An 18,428-nucleotide genomic window follows, 5' to 3' on the forward strand; every position below is an offset into this window, starting at 1 on the left:
TTTATCTGATAGCCATGGATATTCTCTATCTTCTACTCCCTTTGTTCTTGTGCAGGAAACACATGCTTCCTAGCTACCCAAGACAGTTTACAAGCCAAATGGATTTTGTCCACAATATCTGTTTTTTTTCTTAAAACCACAATTCATGCAATGATGTGAGAAATTCATATATTTTTTAAGTGCCTTTCCAAACTCTCTTTGTTAGGGGAAAGCGGCTTTTGCAAAAGGGAATAGCAGGCTCAAATGCCCATTAAAGTAGAGTTGCTCTTTTATGCCTTGTGAGAAACCTCATGTTCCCAGGAGGTCTGCTTTGCAGCTCCTCAGTGCAGGAGGCCACCCGGCGACAATTACTCAAAGGCAGCGTGCACCACATACCTGTGTCACAGCAGAGCAAGCCTCAGGAATAAACTGAATAGTTTACGCTTGTTTATTCATTTGCTGAAGGTCTGGGGCTGTTTTCTTTCTCCTGCGGCTTGCCCTGTTGCCCTGTAATTAGGGCTATGATCATATCTGCAGCATCTGAGAACCTCGGGATGGCTCTGGTGAATGCAGTAGGTAGGAGGAGATTTAATGAGATATTCTGGGCTTTCAGTCATTCCCATGTGACCCCGCTGAGCCCAGTCAATTACTCTGGTGTAATTAGAGGCAAGCTCAGTACTATTTTCTTTCCCTGTAATGCTCCCTCCCTGCAAACCCTTTGCAATTTTTAACAGCAAACCGCAGTATTCACCATTTACTGCCATAGGACACTGCCTGCAGGTACGTACACCAGCATCACCGAGGACAGGGAAGGCAATCCTTTCCCAGGGTTTCTGCCTCTGCTCAGGGCAGAGCCAAACACTCTTCCTTGGTGTCGGTATCAGAATTTCCCTGAGGAAATTTCACCCAGCACTTCAATACAAAACTGCAAACTTCCTTGTCAGTCTGCTATTAGCAATTCGTGTCACCCAAAGCTTCCTACCTCAGAAGATGGCATAGATAAAAATTCAGATTTCACGTCTATAGCTGATATGGGCAATGCAGCAAGAGTCAGGGTAACACTGCTGACTGGCTGCTTTGGTGGTCTCTTTGTATCTCCCTTTCCTACTTTGTCTATGCCAAGTACAGACATGTTGACACAAAACTGTAGAAAACTTTCAGGATGGCACATCTGGAGTCAGTTTTCATTTGAAATAGGGCCCACCTCTGGAATGTGGTCCATCCAAATTGATAGATTAGCTGGACTAAATACATACTTTCATACTTGTTACCTGAATTATGGTGTGACTTTCTTGTCTTTTGATTTATCTGTTATGCAGATTTGTCCCAAGACTACATAAGAGGTCCACAAAACGACTGAAGGAAGCTAGTGCTTTAGACTTTGTGGGCATAGTCTCTTAACTAAATAGCCAAGGCACTGCTTTCTATTGTCATCTAGACTGCTGTCCCCTCACTGCCTCCAAGAATTAGACAAAATGATTTAAAAAAAAAAAAAATAAAAAATCTAGACCAAATCTATCCTTGTCCTGACAGATTCTTCCCTCTGAAGGGATGATTCTCCAAGGAATCTTCCTATTTTTAAGCCTAAGGCGGTTCTCACAAGTGGCTTATAGGGGAACATTTTTGTGGCCTGTGGCGGGGTATTATTTTAGTAGCTAGTAATAAGCAATAAACTGTGGGCAGGAAAAGACTTCTATCTACCGGGACTGGAACGCAAAAACAAACAATGTCTAAGTCGGGAGCATGAGTAGCATTGCTTCTACGCTTGTTTTGATTTGTTTGCTTCGTGTGCTGTCACATAGTAGCGTAGGAGGAAGTGGAGGAGCAACACTTCGACAGAGGGATGAATGAAACTGCCTGGATAAAGAAAGGATCAGTAGCCCTCAACCAATGCCCTGTTCAGCCAGTTGGAAACTGCAGAGAAGATTTGATCCAAACATGTTATTAAATCCATGGAGAATCCAGTTAGTTTCTTGATGAGCACACTGGATCTTCCAGCACTTGTACTACCTAATTTGTTTGTTTGTTTGTTTGTTTCCTGACAGATTTAGGATTGCTAATTTCTAGGCATGCCTTTGTACTGTGATGACTTCAAAACTAAACCTTATCGCACACTATACGCCAAAACTCTTCAATTCCACAACTCTCTGGTGCCACAGGCTGGAGATCAAGCTCAACTTCACATAAATCGTAAGATGGACGTGCATCTAACTCAGCATGCAACCAACAGGACTATCTGTGTACTCTTTCCTTTCACATTACAGTCCATGTATTTATGGTCTTTTTATTTCTGGTTCAACATTAAAAATGCATCACTGAGCAAACTGGGAACATCGGAGGTTTTACTGGTAGGGTGCCACAGCTAGAAAGGCACAACAGGAAGTTTGATCTTCATCCTCAGGGGAAGAAAACCCTTTTTTTCAGGATTTCTTCACTCAAAGTCCCAGTATGCAAGGCTAAAAGGCACAGTAGACAATTCAGACTGTCTGCCTACAGCAGGGGACTTCCATGCACATGCTTCTGTTGGAATGGAAGGACACCTCTCAGAAGAACATTCTACCTTCAGTTGTGTTAGTGCCTAATCCACCACAACCCTTTGTACATTTTAATGGCAATAACTCCATTCATTACCAGAAAATGCTTATTCCATAGTTGAAGATAAAAATTAGGCTGATAAAGAAATATATGGTTTATAGCTTTATGCTTCATCTATAAACAGCTGTTACTTCTAAACTGTAAGCAATTCACTGTCAACTTCTCAATTTCTTTTGTGACTTTTTTGTTTTGAAGAGTGAGGAACATATAAGACAGGAGCCCATTCTACCAAGTCATAAAGTGGCGCTTTCCTTCCCCCAAGGAAAGAAGGAAACATTCTCCAAAACAGACAAAAAAACTCTGCCAGAACACAGAGCCCAGGTCAGGTGATCAGGCCTGTAAGTCATCGCAAAACATATTGTTCTACTGCTGTTTTGCAATAGACGTTTCTTATTTGATGCAGGAATTGTATATGCATATTCGTTATAAGCACCACATCTGAAAAAGATAGCAAGAAATTAAAGCAAAACCAGCGGAATTTATTTTGCACATTAAAAAAAACCTACCAGGCAGCTTCTCTCTATGTCCCAGTGACAAGCATACTCAGGAATATTCCCATGCCTCTTACCAGGCAAGAGCTTGTGGCTTTAAATTTGTTCTTTCAATGTCCTACAATTTATACATAATGGATATGGAGAATATCATTGTTACACACGTCAAGCCGAGGGGACCACAGAGGGTGTACAGTTTTAGGCAGCAGGCCCAGAAGCTGAACCCGATGACCTCTTGAATAGCTTTTGCTGAACTGGTCCTATTAATGGACTGGATCAATGTCACTGCAAACAGCAATGAAAACTGAAATTCCTCCTGTTCTAGAGCATATGTTACATAAACAGCTGTCCAATGCATGACGGAAAAAACAGATGAATGTCTCACTAATGATGCCTATCATGAAAACCCTACAGATTTCAAATGCTCCAACAAGGGCCAAGAAATGCATTCTTGGTACAGCCTAAAAGTCTATACCCTGCCCTCAGTTTTCACTGACATTGATGGGAAGTTCTGCCCTCTACTTGAGGACAACTCTCAACATTACTGAAGGCAGTAGCTGCTCTCTTATTTATTTCCAACGGAGTGATCTTCAGGTAAAGCTGGATGGAACATCTTAGCCATCTCAGCCAACATCTTGTCAATAATCTACAGCCTTCAGACACCGGTGTGAACTACAGATCAGATAAGCAAGCAAATGCTTCTATTCTACTGTAGTTCTGAATCTTGGATTCATCCAGGAACCTTTAAGCCACAGGTTCACTTTAGGCATCAGTACAGCAATCAACAGGAAATTTGTATAAATCCTTTGGCAAAGTACTGCTTCACTATATAAATGCTCTTCTCCTCTAGGGTTCACAGGAGTTCATTATCAAAACTGATAATGTAGCAATTAAACAGCTGGTTAGCAAAATGCTTAAGATGATAGATAATTAATACAAAACTGCAGGTCAGAAATGTTGCCTCTAGGAAATCAAAAACACATTTCTTGGCAAACAGCCAAGCTTATAATATTGTTCCTTCATCTAAATGCACGCTACCTCCTTTAGCCATCTCTGGACACATATGAGCAACAGGAAGTCAACCTCCCATGCTAATTTTAACAGAGCCAGCAAACTGATCGTTGGTCATTTGTTCTGCTTTGCAGAGCAGTGTGGAGAAGGCTTGTTTCTGCCTACTGCACTTCTGCCTCACTCCAGTACTTCTACTAGTCCTTTCTTCCATAAGTTGCATGGGCTGTAACTAACTTGACAAAGGAACTAACAGGGGAAAGCCAACTCAGTACACCCTTGCAGCTTCCACACAGCTGGAAACCAGTGCACTGGTGGAGGACCACTTCACAGTGACCCCAGCACATGTGGGAAAGAACAAACCCTGCTTCTCCGAGGTGTCCCCTCAGAGCTAAACCACAGGTGTGTGTCATTTTATTGCTACAGGACACACCAATATCGTAAAAATAGTGTACAACCCTCCTTCAGCAGGGTCACTCACTTGGCTCTCTTGGCCAATACTCGCCTCTTGTGTCCCTTCCCTGTCCCTCACCTCCTGTGCCTGCTCCCTGGTGTCAAATCAAGAGGATGCCCCATGCTCTGCTTCTCCTCCTAACACCCTCCAGGCACACCGGGCAGCCTTTTGGTAAGGGCAGTGCTCTCCCTGGGCTTAGCATGGTTCCCAATGAAGATCCTGGCTCTTCCCACAGACCCAACAGTCAGGTCTGTTATGATCATGTTTCCACCCCTAATGGATTATGCCTTTTAAGGAAAGAATCAGCTTCACCATCATGTGTCCAAATTCATGTGGGTTTGCCCCACACTGGGGAAAAAACACAGTCCAAAAGGACAGGCTTTTTCAACCCTTCTAATTAAAAACCTGACCCAGTTCTGGACACTAAAACTCTTTAAATGATGAGAGTTCACTAGTTCATCACCTGGACCCTGGTGCCTGAAAAGTGCCCCGGGAGAGGAAGCAGGCTGCGCTGGCAAGGGACCAGTCCGTGCAGGGGGCAGCACCCAGAGGATCCTTATCTCCTTTGCCCCATTCACTGACAAAAATCAGGAACAACTGAAAATTCAGTTCTACTAAGAAAGGCTTCCACTGCTTGCTTTCTCATGACAAGAAGTGCACCTCAATATTAATCTAAAATTGTTACTCAAATTATTTTTACTTTGCTTTAAAAATAATAAAGCTTTAAAAATATTAAAGCTGTGCTTTAAAAGTCATCTATAGAGGCCAGTATTATAAATGTTGAGGAAAGCCAACAGGGAATGGAGAAAAAATATTTGGAAAATCAAAATAGCAGCATTCTTCAAATTATTTTACCCAGGACCACTAAAACCAGACAAGAAGTAGGACTGTAAGGCACCTCAGTGGTGTAAACGCTTGGGCCAAGATTATCATCAGTTTGAATGAGTGGATCCAGCACAGATAATTTTATGTATTTGAGACTTACTGTAGTTTCTGGGCCCAGCTTCAGCAAGTCATTTAACCATGTGCCTGACCTTACATACTTTAAGGAGCCTGACTGCATGCAGGAGGCAAAGAGTCTATCTTTCAAGAAATTAGACAACCCTGCACTTTGGACAATGCCTGAAACTAATTCCAAGACTAACACTGAACCCGTTCAAATGGAAGCTCACAACAGAAAACTAGAAACCTCTTCCAGAAATCAGAACCCACCTGATCTAGATTTAGCTGGGCATAAATATTTGCACTGCTCTTTGAATGGGCATTTGCTTCGGGATTAAATATTCATAGTTAACCAGCCATGCTTAGTCATTTTATTTTAATATTAAGCCACACTATGCAGGGTGGTAACTCCAGTGAATGGTAGCACCAAGATTTAAGAAAAAATGTTGTAGTGTTATTACAGAGAAGCAACAAACAGCATATTTTCATAAGTTTTCTGAACATAGCAATTGCTCAAAGAAGACTGACTGAAGTGTGATTTTTCTTAGATGATTATTTGCTCGGAGTTATTTTAAAATGCTGATACTAAGGGGGTGGAAGAGGTAGGAGGGGAGGGATACTAAAAATAATGATAAAAGGTCCGTGGAGGGGATGTATGTGTGTGCTCATACCTGCGTGCATACACAGGTATATGCATATGTATGTATGCTAAATATCCATGAGAATTAATATAAAATACTGTGTGGGGAAGGGATCTGTATACACAGCAAGCTGCAGTCAGGATTATTACCTTTGGATTTTGGAAGCCAAAAAAGTAAAACAAACATACATGAGTCTAGTTTGGGTGGCAGCCTGAAACGAGGTATATTATATGGGTGCCCTACCAGAGAAATCAAGGCGAGCCTGGAGAACAGTATTGCTTTGTTCACCCAACACATGAATGGAACATGAGGGGATAGTTTGTGTGGGAGCACTAAGGGCCCATTGATTAATTAAGAACTAATCTTCCTCATTTTAAAAAGAGCAACACACAGGCTCTCTTTTGCAAGTAGGATATTTGTGGATTATTTTGCCATTCCTTGAATTAACAGGCGGCTGCATAATTCTGGAGACAGTGACAAAACAAGATATCAATCTTAGCAGCCTGGATTTTTGTGTAGTTCCAGGCCGCTTTTGGATTTCCTAACTGACTCTGGTAGATCCCAAGCAATAAAATCCCAGTGCCTGAGGTCTTTCAGCATGGGGGCTGGGGGGGCATTGTATGCATGGCACTGAGGATTTGCCATTCACAGTTAATTCTTAACAAGCCTTTGGCCACTGCCTCAGTGATGGGGCCAAACCAAAACCCAGGATGCAAGCGGTTCACAGCCAGATCCCAGTGTCTTTAGTGTGCCCCATCGTTTGTAGCTCAGGAGGAGTACAGCTCTGAATCTAGATTAGAAATAGCTGCCTTCCTGTTTTAAAGCATTTAGGGAATTTCTAACATACTTGAAGTCTGTACATGTAAATATTTAAAAAAAAAAAAACTGAAAAATGAATGCATTTTTTAGGGAGACAGCAGACCTACAGTAATTTGTAGTTGGAGCTAATATACCTGATCCCGCTCCCAGAAGATAGTCAATGGTCCTCTTAGAAATGGGATTGCACCCTGAGTAACCTCTGATAGTCCCAAGCCAAATGTAACCTACAAAAATCTTTTGAAGCTTACTAGGCAAATGGGGACCCTTCTCCACTTTCTACAGTGCAGTCCTTCTGAAAAAGAAATAAAAATTAGTTCATCTACTGAGTCAGTCATCCCTTCTCCCACTCCACAAAACTTTGCGTAACCCAACTTTTCTCACAGGATTCGGGAACATTGAATGCCTCACTGCCTACATTTGGGTTCCCCTGCAGTCCACTGGTCTCAGCACTCTGAAACTGGTGATGATTTATACCACAAAGCAAACATCTTCTGTAAATAAGAGACAGACACTGAGCACATAAAGAACAGAAACTGAAAAATCAATCTGGTGTTCAGTTTAGCAGGCAGAAAGTGTTCAAGTCCTCAAAGACAAAAGCTCTGTTTACCTGAAGAATCAAGCAATACAGATGGAAAATAAGAGGAAAGGAAGGGGGACATACACAATGCTGCAAAATGCTTCACTGTTTGCTGTGAGAGAGCTGCAGTTCTCTCTGATCAGGCTCTTTGCAGTGAGTTTCCAGGGCCATCAGCTTTCTACTTGTCCATTTTCACAAGCCATAACGTATAACCCATGGGTCTGGTGGGACTTTGCAAACAAGAAACAAGGTAGCATCTTGGAAACCATCAGTCAGAAGGAAAAACATATTTGGGAGTCCTTACTCAGACAAATATCCCACCAGAGCAGACGTGGACAAGGACCTCCACAGATAGTCCCTTTCACCATCAGCCAGCAATGGGAGCAGGTGTGGACAAACTTTTTCTGTTTCTCTCTCTGCTTTCCCTTCCTTTCCCTTCTTCTGCCTTTTGGGTCACACCCTAGGATGTTTTTGTCAACATCAATGTGATACTTCGGGTTAATACAGGCTAACCAAGTATGCATGAGGAGCTGGCAAGCGGAGCTGGAGCTCAGTGCAAGGGTTACTCACCTTCCACTACCACAGTTGCAGGTTTCGAATAGGCTGTGCCCAGGCTGTTCTTGGCAACACATCGATATTGTCCTGCATCTTCTCTCTGAACGTTGTGGATCCTTAAATTCCCTGAATCAAGGATAGCAATGCGAGCATTCTCCTGGCAGAGGAAGAAGTGATTGATGTGAGGGATCTACATGCAGGCTGCACACAAGCAGCACCAAATATCCGCTTGCAAAGATTGGGCTTACACGCATGAAAATTATTTATCTTGTCCTACAACTGAAGGATTTAGGGCCAGCTCTTCCTGCTCAGCGTTGTCATGACACACTCACCCATCCCTGGTTTTGCAGATCAGTGAATTAAAGCTTCAAAAGAGCCCTGAATTTTAGCTAGGCTGCTCAGTAGCTCTTAGTTATGAGAACACTAACAAGTGCATTCAGCAGCATTTGGCAACACTTACTAGTAATAAATATGTATAATATAAAATCTAGATACACAGAGAATATTTGATTTATAGGCAGAATTATTGGAGATGCAGACCTTTGAGATGAGCCCTGGATTTTCCAAATGCTTGCTTCCTAGCAACTAGAATTTACAAATGCTGTAGGTGATGCTAATATTCTAACACAGTACCTTTAACAAATAGTTAGCATTACTTAAATTTCACTTCTACTCACCTTTACAACTGTTTCTCCTTTGATCCATGAAACAGAAGGTTTTGGATTCCCCATTGTGGTGCATGGAAGAACAGCCTTTAACCCTTCTATTATTTCCACATTTATCGGTGGTCGGGTTATTTTGGGTCCTAAAATTTGAAAAGTCTAAAATTAAAGTTGAACTGAAGCTAATATATACTAGAATAGGACAAGTTCAGAAATTACAACAAAATCTCTGCTGCTTTTTCTGTACATTGCTGAAAGATAGAGTGGTCTTAGTAGATCATGAGCTGCCTTGGAAAGAAAAAACTTTCTTAAGCACAGCATTCAGAGTTTCAGTTTACGGACACAAAAGCAGCTAACTTGCATAGGTTATTTGTTTTCAGCAGTGGAGTTTGACAGTCATTTGAATTAGGGCCTGGGCTAAAATCCAAATCCAGATAAGAGTATTTCCAATATTGAAGAATGTTTGCATTCCAGGATTTGACATTCTTCACTGCATAAACAATGTCTTGCGTGAAAACTCAGATCTGGAGTGAATCGGTTTTGAAATAGTTTTAACCCAGACTTGTCTTTAGCTCAGCAAGAAGGGCATGTAAACTCAATTAATGTCCCTAATTGAAGGATTTATAACTATGCTAGTAAAAAGGAGAAAGAATCCTTAAAGAAAACAAAAAAACAATCAAGCTCCCTTAAAGTTAATATGGGACTAATTTAAATCCATTTTACCCAAAGAAATACATGGCTTAGCTTACTCTGAACTGGGAGTAAAAAACATCTTAATCTCAGTGTTTTGGGACATCTGAAGTTTTGCCTCCCTTGCATGATACTGAACCAGCAGAAAAATGATCTTCAGAGAGCATCAACTCCTGGCCCCCATGTGCAGGCGACTGGGGTGCTGGAGAGCCCCAGAATTACGAGACTTGGAGGGTCATGCTCATTAGTGCAAACAAATCCTTTACTACACACAGATGCTTTAGCCAGGATATATCTCAGCTGCCCTTTTAAGTGTTTGTGTAAATAACTGCAGCCATGTGAGTCCAGCTTGACTGAGTTCAGCACGTATATAGCCCCTTGCAAGAACCAGTCCTCAGCCTTCCACGTGGGATGATGAGATTTACACCACTGTGCTCCAGACCTTTCAAGACTGCTATTAAGAACATCTGAACAGCATTTACTTGCTTTTGCCATCCTCAGGCATAAATCTGATTAGTGAAATCTTATGTTTAAAATTCACAAGGGATTTATGCAGTATTGCTATGGAGGTCTAATCTATCAAATTGTGCTGCTTTTACGAAGTTTTGTACAAAGGGCGTTCTTCAAAGCATTGTATTTTATCCCCTGCTATGCAAACATTTCCTCTGATCCTAGCACAAGTGTGCGTTATTCAAAGTGAATAATCACAACTGCTTTTAGTTAAGATATGATCCAATATGCTATGTTTCTGCCTCAAAGAACTGCACCCAGCCCCACAGGAACATAGGTCTGCCCTGAATACTGACCGCTGGGGGCCATACCTGGGGGTCTGCTCAGGCTCTCAATTACACGCTCACATGGTGTCAGGAAGAAATTACATTCTTACTTACGCATTTTCACTTGGAGAGCCCCACAGCTCTGCGCGGCTGCTCCAACCCCATTATCCGCCGTGCAGCAGTACACCCCATCATCACTGTCCTCCACACTCAAAATGGTCAGGAGCTGCCCATTTCTCTGTATGCTGTACCTGGTGTCGAACAGCCTGCGGGGCACAGCACAGATTGTCAGGGGCGGGGGGACAGCTGGGGACAGACAGGGGGAATTGCATTTGTATCTGCAGACCGCTGACGACACTACAAATGGCAATAAGTTTTACTTTTTATTTTCAACCTGCAAAGAGAAGGGAAGGCACTGAAATTGTTGAGTTGAGCCTTAAGATTTGGTTTGGTCCTAATTAGAACATGTGGTTCTTGACTGCCACCAGCGTGGTGGCAATTCTTCCTCCAGTCAGGTATTGGTAAAGCAAGTACATACCACAGTTGGGTTTCTGTCTGGCCAAGGACAGGCATAAGCAAAAGTAATCTTATCCAGCTGGGTCCTGTTTTAGATATAATCACTTAGTGCAAGGGAAGGACTGCCTATATAGGAACTGGAACTGGCTGAAGTTTTTTAAAGAAACCTTCTTCAGATTAAAAAAAAAAACAAAACTCTTTTTTTCACTAAACAGATAATGTTATGGAAAGATATTTAGTGTTGCAGAAAAAAGATGCAAACCAAAAAACAAGTATTTTTGTGTCTGCATCCAGGAGTGGTTTTGTCTATTTTTTGGAAAAAAAAAAAACCAAACCAACAAACAAGCAAAGAAATGCACTGAAGAAAAGAAGCCATCTAAAGATTAGAGGATGCAAGGATAGTTACAGTTTAATGACAGCAGGCTTTAACCTGGAGACTTCAGAGAAGTAAAGAAAAGCCCAGAAGGTGGAGCAACAAAGGTACGAGATATTGTAACAAAGTCTGCAGAGCAAAGACCAATTCTGTTTGTAAGCATGGAGTCTGCACGCTTGTGTGTGTGTATGTGTGCAAGAGCAAGGGAGAGACAGAAAGAGAGGTGGTAAGAAAGCAGAGGGCTGATCTCTGATTTTCACTGAAAAACTGGAAAAGTTTCAGTGGAACAAGATTTGCATAACATTTCATAAATTCCTCCATGTTTGATTTTCACACCTTTGTTGATGCTTTTTGGAAGCACTTTCATGCAATTGGCCTTTGATCCTGAAGAACGGTAGCAAAAGGGATCTGACCTGAGGATTGTCTCCCAAACTATCACAAATACCTGATGTCTAAGTATGTCCTGTTTTGCCTATTACTGTTAAAAACTGTACAGCAGTCACAGAGTAGTCTGAATGTGCCATTTATGATGTTACAGGCACATATTTCCTTTCAACAGCTTTTTGCCTTTCAGCCTGGTATCTCCATCCTCTTTTTCACCCTGAGAAGAAAGAGTACAATGAACTCATCCATCGTAAAAGATGTGCATGCTCCATTCCCTTCTTTCCCTGAGGAAGGCTCAACCCAGGCAGTCCTGCCCTGGGAGATGGGGCAGGTAACCGTTTCACTCAGCACAGGGCACCTGTCAGTCTACATGTACAGGCCGGGACGCCAAAAGGAAAGGTGCTTCCAGAAGACTAGTGCTGACAAGAGCCTCTGTCCTGGCACTATTCCCATTGAAGCTGAATGTTTACATACTCTTTTGTTTTGAAGGTTAGCTTAGCCTTCTGTTCAGGGTGCTGGGACCTTGGCAAGAGAAGAAAATTTTGTAAATAAAATAACAGATATTTATTGCTTGCAATAACCAGCCCCTTTGAAGTTTGATACATAGACACACACAAGCACATAAATGTGTTTATATGTTTTTTTCAGAAAAAAAAGCGCACTGATCTGATCCTTTTCCATTGCCAAATACTTTCATCCATGTTCTTGGAAAGCAATAGAAATATTTTCAGCTTATTTATTTCCCTGTCTTTGGTCTGAGTTTTTGTATCCAGCAGCACTGACTATTAATGCCAACACAGCTTTGGGAAAGTGAAATAGTTGCTGCTATTAATGTTGCTCCAGAAGACCCAGTAAAGGAACGAAGCACCCGAGCTCTCTGGTCTCACCAGCAGAGCTTTTTGATCAGTATTTTCCGTTTCGGCCAAGGTCGTGAAAAAGGCACTGTGCCTCAGAGAGAGACGGATGGCTTTTAGAAAGGTGTGTTGGGCTTCTGGAAGTGGGGACTGGGGTGAGAAATGATCTGGTTTTCATATGATCTTAGAACATAGAGAGAGTGAAGTTTTAAAGACCTTGGCATGTAATCTCCATGGTCCTGCATGGATGGCTTCCTCTTCCAGCTTTGATTTTCAGGCATGGTGTCACTGATGGGGAAGGAATTAGGACAAAGGTGACCTGATTTGGAAATAATATCTGTGGAAATTCAGACCTCTATACTGCAACAAGGCCGGGGTCACAGGGTTGGGACTGGGGTTTTGCTGAGATTCTGTTGCAGGCAGTGAAGAAAAGATTTCTGAAAGCCAGTGTGCATATGGGTAGTGTTCTGCTTTTCTCCTATTCTAAAATGGTCTTCCTAGCAGTAAGACCTCCTTCTGCTGCTGACTTAGTTGGAGTTTCCCGAGCCAATGGTTCAAGGGCTCTTTGGATGTTTGACCCCCGATAGCAGGAACTGTGCTTCAGGTGACCATCTGCCTAAGATGGACATCTCTTGTGGAGACCAGGCCTTAACTGTGTTACACAGAGATTGTTCTGTAATTTTCCCTTACAGAGGGAGTCACTAACAGTGATCTAGAACAAGAAACTGATGTGAAGCCATATGGCAGACGTAATGTGATTTCGGAGTTGGAAGATCAGGTACAGCTTAATTTGCAAGAGCTTGTCTGCAGCAGCAGAGCTAAAGCAATGGTAGCAACTTCCATAACATGTTTCCAAGGCTGCCTTCTTCGGCAGCACCTTGATGCCTGGTGGTTAATGTCTGACTGTGCATAACAACAAGAAGCCAGTTTTCTACTGTCAGATCCAGAACTAGAAGCAAACAAGAATAGGATGATATGACCCCTTCCACGCAAAGTTTCCAAGCACATTGCAGACAATCAGGCAACAAGTCTGGCAATGCTTCTTTTAAATATTACACAGCATTGTCCTCCTTCGTAAATGCATGAACTAAGGAACAGAGCAGATTGCATTGTCTGAAGCTGGAGAGCAAACTCCTTGCATTGCTTGCAACTGTCTCCAAGCTCAAATGTGTAAAGCTGCAAGAGCAACCCCTAGGTGCTCCTACCACTCCCTAAGGAAAACAGATGCCTATTTAATTACAGCCACTCACCCTTTTCCCTGGCACAGACCCATTAATATTTCCAGATATCTCCTTTATCATGAAGGAAAGCCCTGATGATTTTGACAGGAGATACTGGAGAGGGCTGGCTCTGCTCCCTACCTGATGGGAATGCTGTTGCGCGTCCACGTAATCTCTGGCTCAGGGTACGACTCCACTACACAGACAAACTTGGCGACGTCCTCTACCAGCGCATCCACAGTTTCCAGAGGAGTGCTGATCAAGGGAGCTGTGTGAAGGAAGTGAAAATGTTAAAAAATGTTAAAACCTCCTGGTGCCTCCCACACCCAGGCATGCATCCTGCCAGACCCCTTTGGTGGAGGCAACAGTGTCCCTGCAGGGTCATCCATGGCTTTTTCCCCAGTGCAGAGGTTCTTTGCACAGCCTCCAAGCATTTGCTGTAACACAGGTCCCTCCACATTTGCAGCTGCAGCCTTCTGTTGTTTGCATTTTCCCTCGTGCTCTCTCTATAGGGTGCAAAACAGAAAGACCCAAGCGTGGGGCAGCTGCAGCAAGCCCAGTGCATCCTGTGTTTCTAACGCTTCCCTCCCCCAAGGTGCACAGCTCCAGGTGTCATACTGTGAGGACACAGGTAAGGCTGTCCCCCTGCTATGGGGGTAACATTGCATGGGCTGGAAGTGCAATGAACAGCATGCAAGTTGAAGCTAAGATGACCCGCCCCTGGAGTGGGCACAGAGCCTCCTTACTAAAGCATAATGCATGAGATTTGGGCTTCTTCATCATTAATACAGGGTTTGTTCCACTCAACTATTTCTCTTTTTTAAAAAAAACCTGTTATACAGCACTATATTTTTCAAAGGCAGGCTCGTAAAGGCCCTTGAGGTCTTCCAGATTTGTGGCATGACTAGCACACAATCTCTTTTTCTCACCTTTTCTAACTAAGTAGCACCAGGGTTAGAAGTCTAATAGCTGTGTCTGATGCTTATTATCACAGACCTGTCATCATATATTATTTGAATGTATCTTTAGAAACATTTTCCATCGCCCTAGCAAAAGACTTGAAGCACAGCTGGAAGGGATCAAAGGGTACCCCTAGTGAATTGTTTTCCCTGAGCATGGTATGCATTGCAGCCATTGCCTCCGAAGACGCTTGAATGACTTTTAATCTATGGCTGCAAGGGACACACATCCAATATTTGTTGGACTGGATTTCATTGACAGCTGTGCTGAAATGACCTGGTTTCATACCATATTCCTGAAACACCACCTTGAAAATGTACAGCTGATGCAGGAATCTTCCTGTTCCTCGCTGACTGTAGCAGTATGTGGCACACTGTGTGTCTTTTCACCGGAAAATCCTGCCTGCACTGTATCTGCTGGCCCTCCTCAATACAGTAAGATTTAATAAAATAAACTACATCCATTTTACCCCTCCCTCCTAAAAAAAAAAAAGGCAAAATACAAGACACTTCAATTTAAGTGACCGAGAATAATAGAAAGGCTTTACCTCAATGCTTTTTCAGTTTACATGGGAGTAAAAACTAGATTGTCATTGGAGTTCAACTGGAACGAAGCTAGAGGAAGAAAGGATCGACTTCCACTATCAGGTTTATGTAAAAGTCCTAACACTTTTGAAATGTCATTAGAATGAATCTGCCTCAATAATATTTCTAGATTATATGACTTCAGATTGCATAATTGGTAATGACTTTACGTCTATAAAAAGATCTTAAAACTACAGCTAAGGTAGCACTAAAGATTATATTAACTAAACGTTAGTTAAAACACACTTGTGTCAGATTCATCGTTTAAGATCACTGCTTCAAATTCTATCAGGCTTCAACTTACTGAGCCTTTTTGGGTCACACTAGGTAGAAGTAATCATCCATACTGCACCCCAGATGAATCCCACACCAGTGAAACCAAATGGAAGATTTTCATAACACCTAAATTTCCCTGCTACTGAAGGTTGTCTTAGGAGAGTAACCTCCACCGATGGCTATCTTGTCTACTTCAAAGGGGACGTTGTTATTTTATGACAGAGTTTATCAGGTTTTGATGGCATTAAGCCTGGCTGAAATGGGGTTTTACAATCTAATTTTATATAGTATGTTTTTACTGCTGTTGTCCGCATGCCTTGATCTCTGGAAGGATGCTTTTTTAACCCTGAGAAATGTAAATTTTTACAGTAACCAAAATTCAAAGCAACCAGTTTTATAACTGTGTTATCATGATAAGCGTGGCCATTCTCACAACTAATAAAGTTAGATTTGTACCAAGAGCCAGTGTGCATCACGACAGTATTTTATTCTTTGGGCAATCAAGGGCTGTCAGTTTTATTCATTAAATAAATTCTCTAGCAACAGTTAAGTACTTTTATGGTATCTCTTTTATTCAACAGATGACAGAATTATACTTAGCACTATTGCTTACACCGGTCTGATCTGGCATCTCCTTAAAGCCAGTGCGCAGCCCTTGGGGCAGAATCAAGCCCATACTCATAGAAAATACTGTCCAAACTGACAGCACTTTAACTGTGGTAAAAGCAGAAAGGGAACTTTTTTTTTACAGCTGCCTCCCCAAATTCTACATCCTCGAAGAGCAACCGTGACAGCCACAGCGATGTGTCATTTTCTCCTATGCTCTTTTTTACCTTTCCGATATTAAAACCGAGTGCTGGGCCAGCAGGGAGGTGAAGGCAATGCTCCTGTAGCCAGGCTGAGGGGGCAGAGGGCACGAGGCTGAAGGACGCGTGGTGCGTCTGCAGGGGACAGCAAGCGGTGGAGCACGCCGCCATTTTGTCGTGAGGTGGCGAGAGAGCCCCAAAATGGCTGAGATGGTGTCTGCTTCTAAAAGTCGTCCAAAAAGGTCAGGTGTTAGTGTCAGTCCGTGTTTTCTCAGGAAAGCAATCAGAACTTATGATGCCTTCATTACCAGATTTTAACGTGGGAAAATAAAATCTAAACAATGTATACAAACATATGTATCAGCATATAGAAATGGCGCCAGACCTTTCCGTGTGCATCCGTTGGGGCTCTCTGACACTTTTTAGGTAGCCTGTGGCTTTAAATAACATTGAAAATCAATTAATTTATATATCTGTAAAGCCACACTGGTGCCATTTTTCTGGATGTCAGCTGTAGTTTCTGGAGATATCAAAATGACCCAAGGCCAGTCACAGGGCCCATGAGAAAGCCAAACCCTCTTCTATCCCCAGCCCACCAGAAGCTCCCAAATTGCTCAGCTTCGGTTTTGGATTCTCACTTTCAAAACAAGACAAGCAAGGCAAACAAAACAAAGCAGAAAACAGAACCAGTCTCCCCTGCAGCATTGCAGACACATGGAGATACTGCAGTTCCTTTGGTCAAAAGCCGCTCATTCATGTTTCTAGCTAACGCTGCAAAACCTCTAAAGGACACCGCTGGGCTGTAGTCGCATTTCAACCTCTCTCAGGGAACAAGGCAATTCAGCCACCTGTGACATTTTAAGAAAGGATGTGTATCTCTTCATTGCACTGCGCCACCAACAAAAATCAATCCGCTTCCTCATTCTTTTTCTTGTCTCTCCAATCCTGTCTTACCACAGCTTTCAAAAAGACCTGGGTTCAGCAACTTACTTTAGTGTCTTAGGAAAAAATTAACATTCTTATTTCAAAACTTTTTTATAAAGAAGTGACCTTCTTTTTTTTCCATTTTGAGGTCAACCAGACTAACAATTGTAAGAGCACAGCCCCGCAAGAGCAGTGGTTCTGGCCTAACAAGTGAATATTGGCATCCTGCTTGAGGTTTTTTTTGTTTTCCTGAAGCTGCAGAGTTTCTGGTATACTTTGAATGGCTCCTGACAACCACCATGCAGCAAAACCTTTTGTCCACAGGGTTACCAGACTGTATGTCCAGAAGACTACTTTTGCCCTTTGTCCCTCAAAGACTTTTCTAAGCAGGTTTTATTCTGTTCTTGTGTTGGCTAAAAGTATGAGTGCTTGTGTCCATGTGTGTGTGCACACAAGAGAGGAAGAAGGTATAATAACTTTTATGTTGTATGCAATACAAACCATGCATATTTGTATTTCTATACATAATGCTCTGTAAAGACATTATAGCTATTCACTTCTTTGAGCTTTATATATTTATAAGCATACATAGGCAAGCAGAACACCACTAGTCTTGGGCTACTAGCCGTTAAAACCTGTAAGTTTCCTTTGACATGAGAAATGTCCATCCCACCCAGGCTGAACCCCAAAGTCTCCCCTGCCCATTGCAACGGGACTATGTGTCCTTCCTAGACAAAGAACCTTCAATCCCAGACACAATTATGAGATTATTTTCACTGCTATCCTTCTAAAAGCAGTGAAGTGACCACCAAAAGCAGCACATTTTTGTCCCTTCTGGGAACGCTACCACACCACCCAACCCACCATTACCAGAGACGCCTTCCCCTTTGCAAAACCTCCTTCAGCAAGTGGCAGAAGCAGAACAGGGCAAAAGCCCCTCCAAGCAAACCTTTTGGGAGCGTGTCGGCCAAGCTGAGGGCTGCCAGGGTGAGGACGTGCACCAGGGGCACCTTCAGCAGGTCATTCATATTTGATACAGAAGGCATCTGGCTTCTTCAGGCGAGGCGTGCAGAGCTCCTGGCCGGCTGCATTTCGGATGGCAGTGCGCAAGCAGAGCTTGTCCGCTAATGACGGAGCAGGGTCTGTGGGATCTAAGTATAATCAGGAATTCTCCCACCCGGCAGGGGTGATGGACGTGGCCAGCTGGTGAGTATCCACTTCGGTCAGTGTGAAAGCGTGGGGCTCGTGAAACAAGAGAAAGCAAATCCCTTCTGAATTCCTTCTAAGCAAACAGAGAGGAGTACAATGGGCAAATGCATTTCCAGGGCAGTACCCTACCCCA

At 42.7% G+C, this 18,428-nt stretch overlaps 1 protein-coding gene across 1 annotated transcript in view; it reads right to left on the bottom strand.

Annotated features, from left to right (window-relative positions):
- MUSK (muscle associated receptor tyrosine kinase) overlaps positions 1 to 18,207 on the bottom strand; it is a 58,443-nt gene extending 40,236 nt beyond the window's left edge. Inside the window, exons 1-5 of the mRNA XM_009923116.2 lie at positions 18,036 to 18,207; positions 13,678 to 13,804; positions 10,304 to 10,455; positions 8,739 to 8,866; positions 8,077 to 8,218 (exon numbers count right to left, since the gene is read on the bottom strand). Of these exons, the coding sequence (XP_009921418.2) occupies positions 8,077 to 8,218; positions 8,739 to 8,866; positions 10,304 to 10,455; positions 13,678 to 13,804; positions 18,036 to 18,132 (646 nt within the window). The 5' untranslated portion in view covers positions 18,133 to 18,207. The remainder of the gene's footprint in view (positions 1 to 8,076; positions 8,219 to 8,738; positions 8,867 to 10,303; positions 10,456 to 13,677; positions 13,805 to 18,035) is intronic.
- Positions 18,208 to 18,428: the final 221 nt, after the last annotated feature.

The sequence above is a fragment of the Haliaeetus albicilla genome, chromosome Z (genome assembly GCF_947461875.1).
Source record: "Haliaeetus albicilla chromosome Z, bHalAlb1.1, whole genome shotgun sequence".
Lineage (NCBI taxonomy): Eukaryota > Metazoa > Chordata > Aves > Accipitriformes > Accipitridae > Haliaeetus > Haliaeetus albicilla.